The 22,496-nt window shown below is 45.3% G+C and overlaps 1 protein-coding gene across 3 annotated transcripts in view; it reads right to left on the bottom strand.

Moving 5' to 3' along the window:
* GDPD4 (glycerophosphodiester phosphodiesterase domain containing 4) overlaps window positions 1-22,496 on the bottom strand; it is a 144,294-nt gene that overhangs the window by 104,258 nt on the left and 17,540 nt on the right. For all 3 annotated transcript variants that reach the window (XM_073612848.1, XM_073612850.1, XM_073612849.1), the window contains exon 2: window positions 10,613-10,822. In XM_073612848.1, coding sequence (XP_073468949.1) covers window positions 10,613-10,795 — 183 coding nt within the window. In that variant the 5' untranslated portion in view covers window positions 10,796-10,822. The remainder of the gene's footprint in view (window positions 1-10,612; window positions 10,823-22,496) is intronic.

Below are 22,496 nucleotides of genomic sequence, written 5' to 3'. Positions count from 1 at the left end.
TGGAGGCACTGTTTGGTGGAAGCACCCAAGCGGGGTCCCAAGCATTCCGTCACGGGCAGTATTAGCAGGTTACATACCAGAGCTATGGTAAGCACAGCACTTATAGGCACTGATGAGGGGGAGTGTTGGAACCTTCAAAATGTGTTGGCTGTTCTATGTTGTTCTGATATGAGCAAACACCAATATTAACAGATTTTGGACTCTTAGATCTTAGGTCTGGTGCTCTCATTAGACTTTTTACACATAGGTATTAAAGTGATACTAAACACACACTCTTCAGCGTGGATGCATCTCGATGTTATACAGGTCATTTGTCACTCCCTTGTCTAAATTGTCGTATCAGATTGCGTGGGAAAGAGTCCTGAACATAGCCCCTGAGCCAGAGGAGTGGCGGCCCTGGAATGCATGTATATACAAGGGCGTTATGAATACCGTCTTGGCGGAAGCAGGGTATCAAAGTATATGCTAGATGGTATTTGGTACCTGAACGACTTGCTAAAATGTACCCGGGCACCTCACCCATGGTGAGTGTCTTAAGGGATAAACAACCACTTTTTGATAAAATATGGAAACGCTGTCTCTCTTATTTAGAGGTCCCGGATACCTAGAACTGGTCTTATTGGTGAGATGGCGTTATACTTTTAGATCTTTGGACAGACAATCCTTGTCTCCCTTTTCTCTCTAAATTGTTTTTGATGATAAGGTCGGGTTTTGTCCCCTGACTCCTGATCCTATCAGAGTATTATCACATTTTTGAATTTATATTGTTGAAATTTTTTGATGGGTTCACTCTGGGTTTATACCCTTGAGCTAGTCCCATGCGTCTAGTAGTCAAAAAGTTGCGAATATTACCTACTTGAAACATGGGACCAAATCGGTATCCATTGACTTGGTATTACTTTATGCTTTAACCCTTCTTGATAACCTCAGTAATTAAATATGTTCACTAAATTGTATTACTGTCTTTGTAAAACTAATAAAAACTATTGAAACAGAAATGTCAATGGGGGGGCATATGGCAGTTGGAAGTAGGTAGTATATATGTACAGTTGTGCTCATAAATTTACATACCCTGGCAGAATTTATGATTTCTTGGCCATTTTTCAGAGAATATGAATGACTTTTCTTTCAGCCATGGTTAGTGTTTGGCTGAAGCCATTTATTATCAATCAACTGTGTTTACTCTTTTGAAATCATAATGACAACAGAAACTACCCAAATGACCCTGATCAAAAGTTTACATACCCTGGTGATTTTGGCCTGATAACATGCACACAAGTTGACATAAAGGGGTTTGAATGGCTATTAAAGGTAACCATCTTCACCTCTGATCTGTTTGCTTGTAATTAGTGTGTGTATAAAAGGTCAATGAGTTTCTGGACTCCTGACAGACCCTTGCATCTTTTATCCAGTGCTGCACTGACATTTCTGGAAAGATATCCAAGGAATTGAGCATGGCAATCAGCAGTGTTCAAACTCGAATCAAGAAGTGGAAAATGAGGGGCTCTGTTGAAACCAAACCACAGTCAGGTAGACCAACTAAAATTTCACAACTGCCAGGAAAATTAATCGGGATGTAAAGAAAAACCCACAAATAACTTCAGGTGAAATACAGGACTCTCTGAAAACATGTGGTGTGGCTGTTTCAAGATGCACAATAAGGAGGCTGCCACGGAACGTCCCACACTGCGCTTGAGTGCTTCCATCAGTATACCACTTCCTTGTAGTCTGGATACAGATATCAGATATTCCAACCGCTCTGAGCACAAAACAAGGCGACACTTGCTTCACTGCTAACATGGACTGTTTTATTTAGAATCAAAATTACAAGACTTTATATGCCGTTGGAGGTTTGCCGTTGGAACCTCCTCTAACAATACAACTGTAACCTAATTAACATGAGCTAATTATGTAATCCTTTATACAGCCTAGGTGACTGAGACATGACCTTTTGCCCAGACTTGTGGTCACCGAGCTTCACACAGTAACAGAGTTAATTAACACAAACAACAATGGGTGAAAAGACTCTTAGAGCCACACTAGACTTATTTACAATAAACACATTATAGCAGACAACAGACAGGTAGCTGGAATTGATGACATTAGCATTTAACAGTAGGAGTCCCAACGGTATGAATCAGTCGCCATTCTAATATGGCATATAAAGGGTTCCCAGAGTCTGTGTGTTTTGGGGGGACATGGAGCTGAATCCAAAGTAACACCAACCCCAGGGTCCCCAGGCATACAGCTCACAGAGAGCACCATTCCCCTAAATGCCAGGGCTCATAATTGGTGGGCAAGAGGCTTGCGTTCAGTCCCCTCCAATAGCCTCTGTCCCGGGTAAGTCTGTCACATTTCTCCCCCATCAAAGGTTGACTAACAAGGTCCCAGACCTCAACCTGGTCTGGACATGCGTTAGTCAGGCAGAGTGAACTCACATAGTCTTCCCGCATGATCTCCTTTCTTGGCTGCAAGGAATAGTTGACCTCAGTAGGTGTGGGGCAGAGGTCATTTACTCTCTGTCTGGCTACCAGGGCTTCAGCTGGATTGTTTTAAACATTCCTGGGCTCGGTCTGCTGCTGGGCAGAGGGGCCGATCACCCCTGCTTCCTGAAGCTGTAGAGAGACACTAGGTGCTAGGCAGAGGCCAGCGGTGCTCTGCCCTGTTGCCAGCGATTCAGCTGGGAGTAGCAGCTCCACTACATCAGCTTGTCGTCGGAGAGAGGGGCCAACTGCCCCGGCTCCCTGGAACTCCGCAGTTGTTGCCGGTGCTGGGCAGAGGTTGGTAGCACTCTGCTCTGTTGCCAGCACTTCTGCTGGGGGTTTGCTAGGTGGTTCCTCCTCTACAGAAACGTCTATTAAATCCCCAGTCCCTGAAATTGCTAAAAGTGTGGGGCAGAGGTCTTGGACCCTCTGTTCAGTTACCAGATCTTCAGCTGGAGGCTCATTAGGTTGTTATTCCTCAGCAGAAAAGTCTATTAAATCCCCTACCTCTATAACTGGTGTCTGGGGATAGAGGTTAACCATCTCCTGTCCATGGAACCCAGAAGATGTTATCAGTGCTGGGCAGAGGTTAGCAGAGCTCTGCCCTGTGGTCAGCACTTCAGGTTTGGGGACGGCAATCTTCAGATTTTCCACTGCCGATTCTCTGGCATGCTGCTGAACGTGTTCTAGCAGTTTCCTGTATGCCCTTTTCAGATGCTGTTCCTTCCTTAGCAAATGGTCCAGATCAGGTTTGAGCTCTGAGACCCCTGCAAGACCGAGCATAGCCTCTCTATATTCTCGCAGGTCCTCAAGGACAGGTTCCCCTTCATCGCCAAACACAAAATGATCTGTAAGGCTCTCCCACAACAATCCAGGGCCTCCAAAGTCATATCCCTCTGGAGAGCATTCTGTTGTCTTCCCTAAATATCCCTCCTCTGCGTGCCATTGCAGAGCCCGATAACGATTGTCCAGCTCTATCTCCTGCTGGACCAGCCTGTCCAACTCAGTCACCCATTGCTCCTGGGGCCGCTCTCCCAGGAATGCCATCCGCAATGCCCGTTGGTCACTGGCCCGTTGCTCTTGGGTTGGAAAGCACTTGCCCTGTTTATACCAGCGAGCTGGAGGGCTGCAATCCAGAGCTCCACCTGAATTTGCTGCCTGAGCTCCAGGTATTCATCCTCAGACACAGTCCTGGTGTATGTTGAAAGGATGATCCGCAGCAGCCCCGGGAACTCTGATGCCAGGTCCATATCTCTGCTGGGGTGACTGAAGTCTGCTATGCTGATCTTGGATCCAGGTGGAGGTTTAGATTTCCCAGACTGCAGGAAGCTTCCCGCTGCTTGCCACCAATGCCACGGAACGTCCCACACTCTGCTTGAGTGCTTCCGTCAGTATACCACTTCCTTGTAGTCTGGATACAGATATCAGATATTCCAACCGCTCTGAGCACAAAACAAGGCGACACTTGCTTCACTGCTAACATGGACTGTTTTATTTAGAATCAAAATTACCAGACTTTATATGCCATTGGAACCTCCTCTAACAATACAACTGTAACCTAATTAACATGAGCTAATTATGTAATCCTTTATACAGCCTAGGTGACTGAGACATGACCTTTTGCCCAGACTTGTGTTCACTGAGCTTCACACAGTAACAGAGTTAATTAACACAAACAACAATGGGTGAAAAGACTCTTAGAGCCACACTAGACTTATTTACAATAAACACATTATAGCAGACAACAGAATGAAAGCCGGAGGTGGCAGAATGGAGTTCAGCCACATTCCACCCGAAAAACTGGGTGCGAGGGCCTGGGGGACCGGACATGACATGGCCTGGAGGGCCGGATTTGGCCTGCAGGCCTTGTGTTTGACATATGCGTTACATACAGAGTGCAGAGTTCAGGAGTGCGTTACCTACAGAGTGCAGAGTTCAGGAGTACGTTCCGTGCAGAGTTCAGAGTGCGTTATGTACAAAGTGCAGAGTTCAGGAGTGCGTTATATACAGAGTGCAGAGTTCAGGAGTGCGTTACGTACAGAGTGCAGAGTTCAGAGTGCATTATGTACAGAGTGCAGAATTCAGGAGTGTGTTACATGCAGAGTGCATCGTTCAGGAGTGCGTTACGTACAGAGTGCAGAGTTCAGCAGTGTGTTACTACAGAGTGCAGGAGTGTGTTACGTACAGAGTGCAGAGTTCAGAAGTATGTTACGTATAGAGTGCAGAGTTAAGGAGTGTGTTACGTGCAGAGTGCAGAGTTCAGGAGTGTGTCATGTACAGAGTGCAGAGTTCAGGAGTGTGTTACTTACAGAGTGCAGAGTTCAGGAGTAGTTATGTACAGAGTTCAGAATTCAGGGCTGCGCTGTGTACACAGTGCAGAGTTCAGGAGTGTGGTATGTACAGAGTGTAGGGTTTAGGAGTACCTGAGGGATCTGTAATGGGGCGTACACACGGTCGGACTTTTCAGCTACAAAAGTCCGACAGCCTGTCCGACAGACTTTTGACAGACTTTCGATGGACTTTCGGCGGACTTTTGGCGGACTTTCTAAGGACCGGACTTGCCTACACACGATCACACCAAAGTCCGACGGATTCGTACGTGATGACGTACACCGGACTAAAATAAGGAAGTTGACAGCCAGTAGCCAATAGCTGCCCTCGCGTCAGTTTTTGTCCGTCGGACTAGCATACAGACGAGCGGATTTCTGGGTCCGGCGGAGTTACGAATCTAAAGTCCATCAGATTTGCGACTGGAAAAGTCCGCTGAAAGTCCGGGGAAGCCCACACACGATCGGATTGCCCACTGGATTCGGTCCGTCGGCGTCCGTCGGACTTTTGTAGCCGAAAAGTCCGACCGTGTGTACGCCCCATTAGAGCTTCTGAAGGTCCAGATGCTTTAGAAGGCTTCTGTGTTTACAAGTGACAGTGGGGTGTGGAGGGTGAGAGCGGAGGTGGCAGAATGGAGTTCGGCCACATTCCAGCTGAAAAATTGGGTGCGAGGGCCACATGACATGGCCTGGGGGGCCGGATTTGGCTTGTGGGCCTTGTGTTTGACATATGTGTCCTAGGGTGACAACACTGCTCCTCCATAGGTGGAGCGGAGTAAGTGAGCGCTGTCACCCTGGGACAGGACATGTGTTACTGGCAGGATCATTAGGTGAAAATAAAGGAACAAAACCCTAAAAAAAAATAAACAAATACAGCCGCCACATCTAAAGACTGAAAAGCTACAATACAATACATTTTTGTTTAGCTATACTTTAAACTGCAAATAAGACAATGAGGGGTTCTTCATTAGGTTAACATGCATGCTTAATATCCCAGAAATGAAGCACAGATCGTATTGTAAACCGATTTCCGTTCTGTAATAACACATTGCGATGTTTTGCCTGCTGTAATAGGAAATAGAATTCTTGGCTGATTGTCTTTGTATGTTATAGACGTGCTCCCATTACAGGCTGTAATTTAATCTCTGTTGTGTGACAATTCAATAGGCAGTGATTGCTGCACTTTCTGTCCTAATTCTCCCAGCAGAAAACCTGTCATTTCCTAGATGTGGAAATCTCGATTGGCCCCCATTATTGCACCATTAGGAGCCCTTGCGAAGTGCGTGGCACAGAATGTGTAAAATATGCGGCACATAGAACTAGGCTGGGGATTTGTTTGTCTGGGAGGATAGATGAGAAAAACACTTTCTGCCTGCTGTTATCAAATATATTTGTGTCTCTGCTGGTACCCAGTTCCCACCACCCTTAATAACTGCCTGCATTAAGTAGTGCCCCCTGCTGGCGGTCTGCGACGACCTCTAATCGTAATCTCTCTTCTGGTAATCTGCACTAAACTTTACTGATAGGTCATTCCAAACCAGCACACTTTATGAGTGGCTCACAGCAGATGCAGTCCATTCTGCATCAAAACCGCATGGTCAGTGTTTAACATGGATTCCAATGGCCCTACTTCACGCCAGTGCAGTCAACAAAAAGTAGAGCATGTTTTTCTGTATGGAACGTGTCTGGAAAAACGCATGAAAAACGCTCCGGAATGAACATGTCCTCAATTGAGATGAAGAAGAAAAAGAGTGAGCAAAAAGGCACATCACATAAAAAAATGCATCAAAAATGCATCGAAACACATCAAAACGCACATGAAAGAATGCACCCGGAAATTGTGGTACTGGTAGGCTGTTCCAACCAGCACCCTTTACTAGTAATCTGCACCCTTTACTGGTAGGCTGTTCCAACTAGAACACTTTACTGGTAGATTATTCCAATCAGCACCCTTTACTAGTAGTCAGCTCCAACCAGCACCCTCTACTACTAGTCTGCTCAACCAGCACTCTTTACTACTAGTCCGCTCCAACCAGCACCCTCTACTAGTAGTCAGCTCCAACCAGCATCCTCTACTACTAGTCTGCTCAACCAGCACTCTCTACTACTAGTCCGCTCCAACCAGCACCCTCTACTAGTAGTCAGCTCCAACCAGCATCCTCTACTACTAGTCTGCTCAACCAGCACTCTCTACTACTAGTCCGCTCCAACCAGCACCCTCTACTAGTAGTCAGCTCCAACCAGCATCCTCTACTACTAGTCTGCTCCAACCAGCACCCTTTACTACTAGACTGCTCAACCAGCACTCTCTACTACTAGTCCGCTCCAACCAGCCCTCTCTACTATTAGTCCGCTCCAACCAGCACCCTTTACTAGTAGTCAGCTCCAACTAGCATCCTCTACTACTAGTCTGCTACAACCAGCACTCTCTACTACTAGACTGCTCCAACCAGCACCCTCTACTACTAGTCTGCTCCAACCAGCACTCTCTACTAATAGTCTGCTCCAACTAGCAACCTCTACTACTAGTCCAATCCAACCAGCACCCTCTACTACTAGTCCGCTTCAACCAGGACTCTCTGCTACTAGTCCGCTCAAACCAGCACTCTCTACTACTAGTCTGCTCCAACCAGCACCCTCTACTACTAGTCTGCTCCAACCAGCACCCTCTTCTACTAGTCCGCTCCAACCAACACCCTCTACTACTAGTCCGCTCTAACCAGCACCCTCTACTACTAGTTTGCTCCAACCAGCACTCTCTGCTACAAGTCCGCTCAAACCAGCACCCTCTAATACTAGTCTGCTCCAACCAGCACCCTCTACTACCAGTCTGCTCTAACCAGTACCCTCTACTACTAGTCTGCTCCAACTAGCACTCTCTACTACTACTGTGTTTGCCCGAAAATAAGCCTGGGTCTTATATTAATTTTGGCAACAAAAGACACAGTAGGGCTTATTTTTGGGGTAGGTCTTATCTCATTTGCTGTCTTCTATCCCCCTCTCCCTCCCTACCTGTCAGGAATCCCCAGTGGAACCGAGTAAAAGTGCTTGTAAAATGCTAGAATCCACTCGATTGCAGTATTTTATAATGTAAAATAATTTTATAAGTAAAATAATTGTGTTAAATACCTTCTTATAGCGCCGTGACCCACCGGAGCTCTCTTCCCTGCTTCAAGCACTGCAGAGGAAGGGGGGCCAAGATCCCCCACTGACAGCTGGGAGAAGAGGAGGAGAGCAGCGGGAGCTGAGCGCTGAGCGGCGCTATACCGAAGGTATTTGGCACAATTATATTACAGAAACACACACAGTTTAAATTATATACTACTGTAATTGAGTGGATTCTAGCATTTTACAAGCGCTTTCAACTAGGGCTTATTTTCAGGGTAGGGCTTATATTGCAGCCCTCCCCGAAAATCACAGTAGGTCTTAATTTCAGGGTAGGTCTTATTTTCGGGGAAACACGGTAGTCGGCTCCAACCAGCATCCTCTACTACTAGCGCGCTCCAGCTAGAACCCTCTACTACTTTTGTGTTCCAACCAGCATCCTCTGCTACTATTCTGCTCCAACCAGCACCCTCTACTACCAGTTTGCTCCAACCAGCACCGTCTACTACTAGTCTGCTCCAACCAGCACCCTCTGCTACTAGTGCACTCCGACCAGCACCCTCTACTACTAGTCTACTCAAACCAGCACCCTTTACTAGCAGTCTGCTCCAACTAGCATTGGTAGTCTGTTCCAATACTGTTCCAATACTGCAATCGAGTGGATTCTAGCAAATTTTTACTGAAAACCTATTACAAACAACAGAATTTACTGGTAGTCTGTTCCAGCCCGCACTCTTTACTGGTACATTATTCCAACCCGCACCCTTTATTAGTAGTCTGCTCCAACCAGCACCCTTTATTAGTAGTCAGCACCCTTTACCTGTAGTCTGTTCCAATCAGCACCCATTAGTGAAAACCTGTTAAAAACATCAGCTTTTAATAGTTGTCTGTTCCAACCAGCACTCTTTACCGGTGGTCTGCTCCAGCCAGCACCCTTTGCTGATAACTTGTTACAACCAACATAATTTACTGATAGTCAATTCCAACCTGCACTCTTTACTGGTACTTTATTCCAACCACCACCCTTTACCAGTAGTCTGCTCCAACCAGAACCCTTTACTGGTAGACTTTTCCAATTAGTACCCTTTACCGATATCCTGTTATAATCATTTACCAGCAGACTTTTCCAACCTTCACTCCTTATGGGTAGTCTGTACCAGCCAGCACCCTTTTCTGGTAGTCTATTCCAGCCAGCGCCCTTTACAGGTAGTCTGCTTCAACCAGCACATTTTACTGGTAGTCTGTTCAAACCGACACTCTTTACTGGTAGCCTATTCCAACCTACACTCTGGCAGTCTGTTCCAGCCATCATTCTTTACTGGTAGTCTGCTCTGAACAGTACCCTTTATTGGTAATCTGTTCAAACCAGTAATCTTCATTGGTAGTTTGTTTCAACCAATACCTTTTAGTCCTCATGCACACGGACGTTTTTACAGCTGCTTTTTTGAGCTTTTTTTGCAGCTTAAAAAGGCCTGTCTATGTTAGTCTATGGCTTCATGCCCACCTAGGCGTTTTTGAGCTGCAAGTGGCATTAAGCTGTAAAAAAAACCCAGGACCAGTGGGTTCTGAGAGACGTTTTTCAGCTGTAAAAAACGCTTTAACGCTGAAAAACGCTCAAAAACGCTCAAAAACGTCATTCACCAACGTTTTTTAGCGTTTTTGATCCATTGAAAAAAAAAAAAAAAAAAATTTGAAAAAAAAACGCTCAAAAACGCTAACGCGGAAAAACGCGGAAAAACGCTCAAAAACGCTATTGCAAAAACGCTGAAAAACGCTGAAAAAAGTAAAAAAAAATCACTGCAAAGATACTGGCGTTTTCATAACGTTTTTTTAACAGCCTGTGTGCATGAGGGCTTACTGGTATTCGATTCCAAACAGCACTGTTCATTGGTTGTCTGGTCTTCCTAGTATATCCTACTAGTAGTGCCTATCAAGCAATATTTGTAGCCATTAAGCTATTTTTTGGAACTCCTACTGTCCACTGGTATTGGTGGTCTATTCCAAACACTGCACTGTAATAATAGTCTATGAGAACTCCCTAAAGACAATATTTTAAATAAAATCATTTTTTTAAATTCTGTTTCAAGCCACAATCCTACTGGAAACCCATTTCTGGCCATGTTCTATTCTAATCAACTCACCTTATGGTGTATTCTAAAATGCTGGCAGCAGCAAACCCCAGAGTCAATACTATGAAGTTCACTGCTTTTCCGCTAGCCTGATTAGATCCTGAAGGTCAGAAAGTTACTAGAGAATGGCACCTAGAATACATTTCCAATGTAGCAATTGCCACCAGCCCACAGGCTCGGTTCACACATCGGCGGCACGACTTGCAGGTCGCCTCAGCGAGGCGACCTGCAAACGACTGCCGGGGCGACTTGCGAGACGACTTCTGCATAGAAGTCTATGCAAGTCGCCCCAAGTCGCCCCCAAAGTAATACAGGAACCTTTTTCTAAGTCGGAGCGACTTGCGTCGCTCCGATTAGAACGGTTCCATAGCACAGAACGGGAGGCGACTTGTCAGGCGACTAGGTCGCCTGACAAGTCGCCCCAGTGTGAACCGAGCCTTAATCTGTATATTTACACTAAATACGCTTTCAACAACAGCAGTGCAATCAACAGTTCATTCAGTGAAACTGGTCAAATGTTCCCTCATGTGAACAATAATTGGAACCTCGAGCATGGCGTTTCCCTTACCCATTGGCAGCACCACTGCCCAGGCTCAGTCTTCTGGCGCTGGTACCGCTTCCATCTACAGCTGTAGAGGCCTGCCAGCAAAGAGATGAACGGCTGATGCTCATAATGCTGCAGGAGACGTCGGCGTACAATTTTCAACTTCCCCAGCCTCAACCTGCGAAGGTTGGTGGACGAAACCCCCATCTGTAGAGCCTCATATCATCCCTGTGTCTGGAAAAAAATTAAAAAAAAGAAAACACTTTTAGGAAGACAACATATACATTCAATGTACAAAAGGATGTTAAAAAAAAAAAACATTTCTAACAGTGTGAGGCAACCCAAATGTTTTTAGATCAGGGGTCTCCAAACAAAGGACCAGTTTTTTGTCCTTCAGACTTTAGGGGGGCCGGACTGTGGCCAGCGGAAGTGGAAATTTTCCTGGCATCAATGGGAGTAAACATCACTTTTGGTATTATGTGGGGAAATAGTGCCCCACCGTTGGTATCAGTGGGGAAACTAATGCCCCATTGTTGGTATCATTGGGAGGAATAGTCTGCAATTGTTGGTGTCATTGGGAGGAATAGTGTTCTATTGTTGGTATCATTTGGAGGAATAGTTTCCCATTGTTGGTATCATTGGGAGAAATAGTGCCCCATTGTTGCTATCATTAGGAGGAATAGTGCCCCATTGTCGCTATCATTGGGAGGAATAGTACCCCATTGTTGGTATCATTGGGAGGAATAGTGTCACATTGTTGGTATTATTGGGAGGAATAGTGTCCCATTGTTGGTATCATTGGGAAGAATAGTCCCCCATTGTTGGTATAATTGGGAGGAATAGTGCCCCATTCTTGCTATCATTGGGAGGAATAGTGTCCCATTGTTTTTGTCATTGGGAGGAATAGTACCCCATTGTTGGTATCATTGGGAGGCACAGTGTTCCATTGTTGGTATAATTTGGAGGAATAGCGTCCCATTGTTGGTATCATTAGGAGAAATGGTGCCCCATTGTTGCTATCATTGGGAGGAATAGTGTCCCATTGTTAGTATCTTTGGGAGGAATAGTGTCCCATTGTTAGTATCTTTGGGAGGAATAGTGTCCCATTGTTGGTATCATTGGGAGGAATAGTCCTCCATTGTTGGTATTATTGGGAGGAATAGTGTCCCATTGTTGGTATCATTGGGAGAAATAGTCCCCCATTGTTGGTATCATTGGGAGGAATAGTGTTCCATTGTTGGTATCATTGGGAGGAATAGTCTCCCATTGTTGGTATCATTGGGAGGAATAGTGTTCCATTGTTGGTATCATTTGGAGGAATAGTGTCCCATTGTTGGTATCAGTGGGAGAAATAGTGTGCCATTGTTGGTATTATTGGGAGAAATAGTGTCCCATTGTTGGTATCATTGGGATGAATAGTGCCCCATTGTTGGTATCATAGGGAGGAATAGTCCCCCATTGTCGATGTCAGTTGGCAGAATAATGTCTCATATCTGTGGGAGGAATAGTGCCCCCAGGGAAAGATAATGGCAAGCAAAGGGCCACATCCGGCCCCCGGGCTGTAGTTTGGAGACCACTGTTCTAGATACATCGAGTGGCAAAATTGGCTGGTAATGTGACTCCCTCCTGACTATTACAGTAGGATTTGTAAAGGATGGAGATGATGGACATAGGTGCCACCGCCTTTGAGAACGTCTGATGATGAAACGCGTAAGGCGGAGCCACGCTCTTACGTCATACCCGGAAGTGTCAGGATTGGAACGCAGATGGTACGCACTCCACGGACCGGCATACTGCCTATCTTTATATGCGGTTCCTTGCTAACTTGCACCATCGTTATTATAGATTGGTTTTAAAATATTTTTTAATAATTTTTTAAAAATAAAAATCCTTTTTACTACTACACTATGGGAGTCCCTTGTTTTTCCCTGTGAGGATCGTGCCGCCTGCTGCTGTGGAAGGACTTAGGAAGCCCTGATCGGAGGCTAACCTGAAATCTTACAGAACAGGTGGAAAGGGAAATGAATGTATAGAAGACCCAGCACGGCCTACCAAGGTGAAGAATCAATTGGAGTTGCCCACTCTTTTGCCTATTACCCCTGTAGGGGTATCTACTTTTGGTGAGTGGGGACCCATTGGGGGAGCACTACCATCACCATATCTGCCTTGCACCGAAGTCATTTGGTTTTGGACACTTGGGATCATATTTATATATTTTTTTCCTTCTTTTTTTAATTTTTTAATTAATTTTTTGCTTTTTGCACATTTTCAGGGTGCGTGTACAAATTAGTTGCTGGATCTGTATATTTAAACCACTATTATTTAATGGGTTGTTGATAATGGTCACATGGTCTTTAAGTTGGTTGGATAAGGGTGGACACGCATCCCATTAACCTTTTATTCTACGTTGCTTAGTAGTCTTATTTAGACACATCTAACATATTTTTTCACTTAATAGGGCTATATGCTATTTAATTTTGTTTTTTACGCATTTTGGAATTTTCTATACACCTACACATCACATATTTGTAAAGCAGGATTATTACCTTTTATAAAAGTTATGGTACGGTTAAAGATTTTGGTTTAATACACACCACTTAGTGCCCATATGGTAACGCCATTACCCCAATTTTTCTTATTATAAAAGCAGCTTTAAGCAGATTGATGCAACATAGAAGGAGGCCCAAGGCAGGTCAGAAGGTGGTCAACTGCAGGTCAAATACATTATGAACTATCTAAGAAGGGTCTCCAAACTGATTTAAAATGTATTCTAAATGCACCAAGCAAGCTGCATTTACCCATCAGCACAAGCTGAAATGTTCATATTTCAGGACCCACCAACAGAAGTTGGAGGATGGTCAGATCATGCCTCCATTATTGACCATGTGTCATGCTTGTATCCTCCATGGGCAACTTAGCAGTTCTAAACCAGATGAAGGATCGCCAAGGGAGATACAGAAGCCATCTCTTACAAGTCCGTTGTTGTATATCACAGTTGTTCTATCTGAACCAGTTAGATTCCAAAAATGGTTGAGGGTTCATGGATTCTTACACTCACCAGCACACTGTCCTCTCTCCTGGGGAGGGCGCTGCTCACCCTTGTCTCTGGTGTGTGTCAGAAAAACTTGCTGAGGGCTATCTTTACTCTCTGAAGTGAATGCCATTCCTTTGTTTCCAGACAGACCTGTTCCGAAGGCCTTACAAACCTGTAGAACAAGACCTCTGGCCCTTTAGACACACAACAACACACATCACGTCATTCTTCGCACTCAAGCATATACTGTTTCCCATGTCTGACCCTAATCTCCCTAATCTTTAGACAGAACCGGTGTGTCTCCATTCAAAGATTTTTCCTCTGCTTTAGTGAAAAGTGTAAAATTTTGGATTCCTCCTCACTTTCTGTCCGTCAACATGCCAAATAAAGAGGGTACATTTCCCCAACAGGGACACAGCAAACAGCAATAAAACCGGCCGGACCGGCCTTCTAATGCCGCGTACACACGGTCGGACTTTTCGGCTACAAAAGTCCGACAGCCCGTCCGACAGAATTTCGACGGACATTTGGCGGACTTGCGGCGGACTTTCTAACGAACGGACTTGCCTACATACAATCACACAAAAGTCTGACAGATTCGTACGTGATGACGTACACCGGACTAAAATAAGGAAGTTGATAGCCAGTAGCCAATAGCTGCCCTAGCGTGGATTTTTGTCCGTCGGACTAGCATACAGACAAGCGGATTTCTGGGTCCGGCGGAGTTACGACATAAAGATTTGAAGCATGTTTCAAATCTAAAGTCCGTCAGATTTGCGGCTGGAAAAGTCCGCTGAAAGTCAGGGGAAGCCCACACACAATCGAATTGTCCGCCGGATTTGGTCCGTCGGCGTCCGTCGGACTTTTGTAGACGAAAAGTCCGACCGTGTGTACGCGGCATAACACTACCACACTATATCCAAGCTTTAAAAAAATCTGGCTTTAGATACACTCCCAACAAAACCAAATTCTTTACTTTTTATTTTAGGAAGGGGAAGGATTAGAGAAGGGGTCGGCAACGCTTGCCTGAGTAGGCATGTCCTGTAATTTTCTCTGGCACCTGCTGGTATTGTATGCAATTCACAGCAAACTGAGCTGTCAATTACCAAGCATGACCCACCCACCTCCCTGACGTCACTGAAAGCCTGCGACTGAGGACTTTTCTTAGGGGAATAATCCTAAACAAACTAGGTTTGTGGCTTACCTGAGATCTGAAGTGCATGCATTATGGTTGGTCTGTGGTCTGAAGTGCATGCATTGTGGTTGGTCTGTGGTGTGAAGTGCATGCATTGTGGTTGGTCTGCAGTCCAAAGTACATGCATTGTGGTTGATCTGAGGTGTGAAGTTCATGCATTGTGATTGACCTGAGGTGTGAAGTGCATGAATTGGGGTTAATCTGAGATCTGGAGTGCATGAATTGGGGTTAATCTGAGATCTTAGACTGGGTTCACACTATCTTCGCATGCGGCTCACAGCAGGGGTCCTGGTGTGTCCTCGTTCACCGTTTCAGGTCCGATTTCAACACAAATTTTTGGCTGAATTCGGACCTGAAATGGACCAAAAGATGCACAGGGCTCCTGTGCAAATTCGCACCGGAGCCACAGCAGAGATATTTGAACCGGCTCCATAGAGAGCCGGTCAAAATCTCCTACTATTGCGAATTGGATGTGGAACCCTGGTTTGGACCAGTGCACAAAGCAAGGACTCAGACATGGATGAGTGAGTTTGGGGTGGAAGAACTTGACTGGCCTGCACAGAGTCCTGACCTCAATCCAATAGAACCCCTTTGGGATGAATTATAGTGGAGACTGCGAGCCAGGCCTTCTTGTCCAACATCAGTCCCTGACCTCTTAAATGTGCTTCTGGAAGAATGATCAAACATTCCCAGAGACACACTCCTAAACCTTGTGGACAGCCTTCCCAGAAGAGATGAAGCTGTTATAGCTGTGTAGCACCCTGATAGTAGGCAAGGTTGCTAACAAGTTTAGCTTGCTAGGTAGTAATTAGCCTGGCCAATTGATAGGGGATTTACTGGCTTTCTCCCTAGCTCTGGATTCGATGCACCTCTCTCTTCTGCCACTAGGTGGCATTGTTGCCTGTGGCAGTAGAATGATAAGGGCATAGGGAATCCAGACTAGCAGTGAATAGGTTGACTCAGCCAATTGGCAGGGGTCTCTTTGGTCCCTTGGCCTCCTGGGAGCACCTATTTATTAGGGAGGAGTCAGGTGATCAGGGTTCTGTGCCACCTGGACAGCTGTCTGGGTGGGCGTGTGTCACAAGGCTCCGGGTTGCTAGGCCAAAAGCCTGAGGCCTATCCCAGAAGCATCTGGCTGCTAGGCTGTCTGAGGCCTATCCAGGTTTGAGAGAAGCACAGCGGGGTTGGGGCTTCAGGCTGGAAGCCCAACCAAGTTGCAGAGGTTCCGCCGGACGGGGGAACCGGATCGTTGCCAGCGGTGAGGAAGAAGCAGTTGCCACAATGGATGACCACTCCTGTCGCCAGGGGCAAGTGATGATCAAGTCCAGAGGTAAAGGGAGGAATAGTCACCAGCAAGGAACAACCACTCCTGTTATCAGAGGCCAGTGTATGGAAGTCTGAAGAAGTACCAGAGCATCCTTTTCACCAACGGTGAAGAAGTGGGAAAGCTTCAGCAGAGTGTCAAGCCAGGGACCCAGCGGGTTAGCAGGGGTGACGCTTGAGGAATATACAGCGGGTTAGCTGTGTAAGAGCTCAGGGGATCCATTGACGTCTGGGATCTTGAAGTCTTGTGAGAGACCGGGAGCTCTACAGTAGGATGCTGTGAGATGTGAGAGAAGATCTATAACGGGTTACTGTGAGTTACGTGTATGGATCTCTATTGACTGTTCAAAGTTTAGTTGCCATAGGAGACAGCAGTTCTACAAATACAGTTGCTGCATCCAGTATAAAGGGCCTCTACCTGTATAGCTGTCTGCCTATTATTTTGTCTCGGAGTCTGCCAATTACTATTGCATCTGCCTAAGGGTGTCCTGGCCCTAACCCTCTCTCCCCCTGTTCTGTTTAAGAGACAATAAATCTCTTTTCTTGCATTCCAAAAAAGTGACTGGCACCCATGTTTTCAACTTGCACCATGCCTGATAACCCACACTATATGGAAGGATGTCAGCTCTCCCTAACTCTGGAGGTCACCATTAGGCCTTTGGAGGTCGGGGATGCCGCTACAGCTGCAAAGGGTGGGCCAACTCAATATTGAACCCTACAGACGAAGACTGGGATGATATTAAAGTTCATGTGTGTGTAAAGAATGGTGTTCCAATACTTTTGGTAATATAGTGTATTCAAGGCTGGAGTCTGATTTTTAAAGGAAACCTGTACTTAGAGAATAGGGAAGCTTACATTGCTGCATGTGAAAATTGCCTGGCTGTATTGATGTTGGAGGCACTGGCTTGTAATAAGACTGCTAATAAGGAGTTATTCCTGTAAGGTTACAGTTAGATTTGAGCTTCTCTTTTTTTTCTCTCTATATATTAGGCTTACAAATACATTATCAGATCAGAATGCGGCATGCTTCTCCCTTTTACAGTATATGGGAAATGTTTTTGCCTGTAAATGAGAGCAACCGAAAAATGTTTTATTACGCGGTACGTCACACGGTGACAAACTAATCAGGCGAATTGGATGAAGAGAGCCCGGTACCGGCATAAACCAGACCGGCATATTAGCAGTCCAGTAAGTTGCTGGTTGAGACAGGAATGTACAGAGAATTCCTGAGCTGATTAAATTGGTGACGTCATTGAAGGAAAGTGTTATAAACCCCATCACTTGGGTCAGGTATTATTTAAACGGCCACTAAACATAAATTAAAAGGTTTTTTTTCTTTTTTTTTTGGAGATGTAAACCCTAACTGATTGATATTTAGTTTTCTAAAACACTGTGTGCTGTCACCCTATAAAGGAAGTGCTAAAAAATAGACCTTTATATTCTGCCATTTAACCATTCAAGGCAACCCTATGTTCCTCCCATCTATCATGCATAAAGCCTTTGACCAATGGTGCACTCGTGGACTCACTAACATAACCTCCCTATATCATTGCAAACCTGGTGAATTCAAGTCCTTCCAAACCCTCTCATGATAATTTTCTTTGCCAACATCGCACATCTTCTATTGTCAGCTACTAACCTATTTACGGTCTTGCTGTGGACCTCGAACTTATCCCCATCAAAAAATTGTTCATTGATGTAGTGCTCCAGAGAGAAAATTATTCCATCTCCAGTCTATACTCATACCTCATTGCACACCAATCTAATAAATATCATCTTGCTCCATTCCAGAAATGGTCTACCATCTTCAACGACAACACACTTCCAGAAAAGATCCTAGAGGGATACCGATACATCCACAAACTCACGATCTCAGAGACGTGGCGTGAAACTCAATTTAAAGTCATCCACAGGGCATATTACCCGTTACGCACCGAATATGGTAGACTCTACTCAAGCGCAATGCCCCTGGTGCTCAATACCACGTCCCACTTTACTACACCGTCTCTAGGAATGCCCAACCATTACTAGATATTGGAACTCAGTGCTAGCATACATTTTCAAAATCAATAAGATTCGGCTTCCCAACAATCCTTTCTTGTGTTTTTTTTTTGTTTTTTTTTTATGTGAACCACCAACCTCCACATCATCATCAGCAGGATCACTCAAGCTTACACAATGGACTCGTATAACTCTCCTAGTTGTCTCATTGTATTACCTCAACTCCACCCAGCCTACCGGCTGTGGAACATTCAAAATTATTACTCTTCAACCTTGAGAGACTGGACACCATCATACTGATCTTCCGCTCTACGTCACGCTTTTTTGCAAGATGGCGTAAATATATGGAGGTCACGTTCACCCAAAGGGAACTGCTGGATATTATGCATCCATTTCGATTTACGGACTGGTATTTCAAACAAGACCTCTCAAACTCCCTAGGTAAACTTAAAGTATCCAACTTATCTGACCCCTCCATCTTTCTACCACCCTAGAACTGCCATCGCCTTTACGAAGCTCTTTGGCGATCCAAGATCTTTTACCCAAAGCAGGTTGCTTTTTCTGTTTATATCATTGTTGTCATGCCATTCCCTGAGATCACCACTCAGATGTACTTAACGTTGCTTCCACTCCTGAAGGTAATAATGTAAAGAATGTCGTTTCGCTTTGAAATGCTATGTCACGTTATTGTTTGCGGGTAAATATACTTCCCCTGTCACCTTTTTCCTTTCCCTGCTCTACCTTCCCTTATCCGTGTTCAGATTTTGCTTTTCTTTTTGTTATGTTCATGATTATGAATCAGGGCTACTGAGCTCTAAGGTATGTACTTGCGTCTATTCATGTACTGTGAAAATCTCAATAAACAATAAAAAAAATGAATGGCACCCCCAAGCACAGGTAGCAGACACATGCTTTATTGCCTTGCGAACGTGCTACAAACGCACCAAAACGAGCAGTGAAAAAATGTGCCAAGCATTCTGGAGCTTCTTTGGCGCATTTGCAATACGCAGGGGAGCCCATTCAAGGGAATGGGCTGCCCTATTGGCAACAAGTGGAAACACTCGATTAACACACAAAAAAATGCAAGCAAGAATGAGAGTTCCCACTACGTTAAGGTGTGATTAAAGCCTAAGTGATTGTTATTTATAAATAACCGTGACTGGGTTACTTGTATTCCTTTGGAACTCTGCTGGTGAGATCTTTGCGGTTGCGTTCCCAGGTCTGCCCACCTGCCATGGCTACTAAAGAAAAGGTAACAGGAAGAATGGGATCAAATGTAAGTTCACCTGATATAGAATGGTGGGCAGGGGCCAATCTAAAAATGATGGCAGTTGGATTTGGAGCCCTCCACTTATAACTGAAACATCATGTTGGGGATGTCTGGGTTTTTCAAGAATTAATGTCGTCTATAGTCAAAACATTTTATTTAGGTTTGCATAGCGTAGAGAAGGTTTAAAACGACTGTAAGGTTTCGTTTATTTGCCGTCTGTGTCCCATTGGAGAAATTTTCTTTTACTGTCTGTTCTGTAGACACAAGAAGTGAGAGCAATCTGTGTAGGATTTCCATTCCATTGCGCAATACAACTTAGGTCCACCTTGCCAAAAGGCCCAGCGGGCCCTGCTCCTCATAGTCAGCCGAAGCCGACCAATGAGTACTAGGTGAGGGGGTTCTCCCGAAGAGAGGCAAGGGAGGAAGGAACCTCAAGACTCCACATCCTCCCCCTAGACTTCAGGGCAGGCCTGAAGATCCACACTCTACCATCCTCAGTGAAAAGGAAACACATATACAGTAGGTGCGGGTGACACACATAAAGAGTAAAAATAGAAAAGTGCCAGTGCAAATTGCCTAGGCCTTGTGGCCGGGCAACAAAAACTGTCCTGGTCTCAGCCAAAAGGCCTAGTCCATGAGGCGTTGAGCATAAAAAGCATAGGTGTCGTAGACTAGTGCGGCTTCACACAGTAGGGTTCAAAACCCATAGTGTTACTTTGGCACCCATGGGATGCTTGGCATCTCGGGTCCTCTGCCTTCCCAGGCCCTGGCCAGACCAGGTAGCACTGCTCAAATTAGGAAGCACTGGGCCCCTCGGAATCCTACACCAGGGAATTACTCCCACTCCCCACCTAACCCATTGGGCGCTTCGGTTTCTTTTCCCATAGGTAGATCCCTCAGGGCCCTCATTATACCAGCAGGGGTACTATACAGCCAGCTATCCCAGCTGTAAGGCCAGAATGACAGTGAAGCACCCCTACTGGACACTGATACTACATTTGATCTTAAGTCGGCCATTCATGGATCGAAAATTCATCCAGTTCAGCAGGGACTGGATGAAATTAGATCCACGTATGAGGGCACTGTGGTTGTACAAGAATCAATTTACCGATCAACTTCTGTACAACTGCACTGTTGGATTTTCACTGCTTGATCAGCGCTACAGGCTATAGCCTGCAGCACTGGTCCGTGTGGAATCTAACAGTGAAGCGATCTATCTTAGTGACAATGGACACCAGCAGTGAGGCAATAGCCATGGGACCCCCTGTGGCTGCTATGGCTCCTGGACTAGGAGGGGGGGCCCATTAGGAAAGCTGTTAGAAATACTAATTTCCAGTATAGAAGGGGCTGAAGTCCAACCTCAAAGCCTAGTCACAGATATCCCCCAGTTGTGCAGTAAAAAGCATCTGCTTATCCGTCTTATTAGTGTAGATTTATTGTCCTCTGAGCATCTGCTACAGAATGAAATAAACCCTGTATGCCTTCAAAAACACCGGAAATTCTCCTCTGCTAGAACACTGAAGGATAACAAAGAATCGCCTTTAAGTTTAAAGAAGATTTTATTACGGTTATAGAGTAAATGTATGCAAGAGTGTTAATCATTTTGTCATAATATTAAATATAATAATAAAAAAAAAAAAAAAATATATATATATATATATATATATATATATATATATATATATATATATTTACACTATATTACACACACACTTGCACTTGGCATCCCAGTCTTAGTCCGTAGGGTTCAATATTGAGTTGGCCCACCCTTTGCAGCTATAACAGCTTCATTTCTTCTGGGAAGGTTGTCCACAAGGTTTAGGAGTGTGTCTATGGGAATCTTTGACCATTCTTCCAGAAGCGCATTTGTGAGGTCAGCCACTGGTGTTAGAGAGAAAGCCTGGCTTGCAGTCTCCGCTCAAATTCATCCCAAAGTTGTTCTATCGGGTTGAGGTCAGGACTCTGTGCAGGCCAGTCAGGTTCCTCCGCACCAAACACACTCATCCATGTCTTTACGGACCTTGCTTTGTGCACTGGTCCAAATCATTTGGTAGATGGGGGATTATGGTTTGGGGTTGTTTTTCAGGAGTCGGGCTTGGCCCCTTAGTTCCAGTGAAGGGAACTCTAATGCCGCGTACACACGAGCGGACTTTACAGCAGACTTTGTCCGGCGGACTTTTCGATGGACTTTCCGAATGAACGGACTTGCCTACACACGATCAACCAAAGTCCGACGGATTCGTACGTGATGATGTACGACTGGACTAAAACAAGGAAGTTCATAGCCAGTAGCCAATAGCTGCCCTCAGCGTCGGTTTTTGTCCGTCGGACTAGCATACAGACGAGCGGACTTTTCGACCGGACTCGAGTCCGTCAGAAAGATTTGAAACATGTTTCATTTCTAGGTCCGTCGAACTTTTGGGGAAAAAAAGTCCGCTGGAGCCCACACACGATCGAATTATCCGACGGACTCCGGTTCGCCGGACCAAGTATGCCGTAAAGTCCGGTCGTGTGTACGCGGCATTAAGTCATCAGCATATGAAGACATTTTGGACAATTTAATACTCCCAACTTTGTGGGAACAGTTTGGGGATGGCCCCTTCCTGTTCCAACATGACTGCCCACCAGTGAACAAAGCAAGGTCCATAAAGACATTGATGAGCGAGTTTGGGGTGGAGGAACTTGACTGGCCTGCACAGAGTCCTGACCTCAACCCGACAGAACACCTTTGGGATGAATTCGAGCGGAGACTGCGAGCCAGGCCTTCTCGTCCAATATAAGTGCCTGACCTCACAAATGCGATTCTGGAAGAATGTTCAAACATTTCCATAGACCAGTGATGGCGAACCTTGGCACCCCAGATGTTTTGGAACTACATTTCCCACAAAGCTCAACTACACTGCTGAGTGCATGAGCATCATGGGAAATGTAGTTTCAAAACATCTGGGGTGCCAAGGTTCGCCATCACTGCCATAGACACACTCCTAAACCTTGTGGACGGCCTTCCCAGAAGAGTTGAAGCTGTTATAGCTGCAAAGGGTGGACCAACTCAATATTGAACCCTACGGACTAAGACTGGGATGCC

Source organism: Aquarana catesbeiana, linkage group LG02 (assembly GCF_042186555.1).
Source record: "Aquarana catesbeiana isolate 2022-GZ linkage group LG02, ASM4218655v1, whole genome shotgun sequence".
NCBI lineage: Eukaryota > Metazoa > Chordata > Amphibia > Anura > Ranidae > Aquarana > Aquarana catesbeiana.
This window is presented reverse-complemented; position numbering and strand designations above follow the sequence as displayed.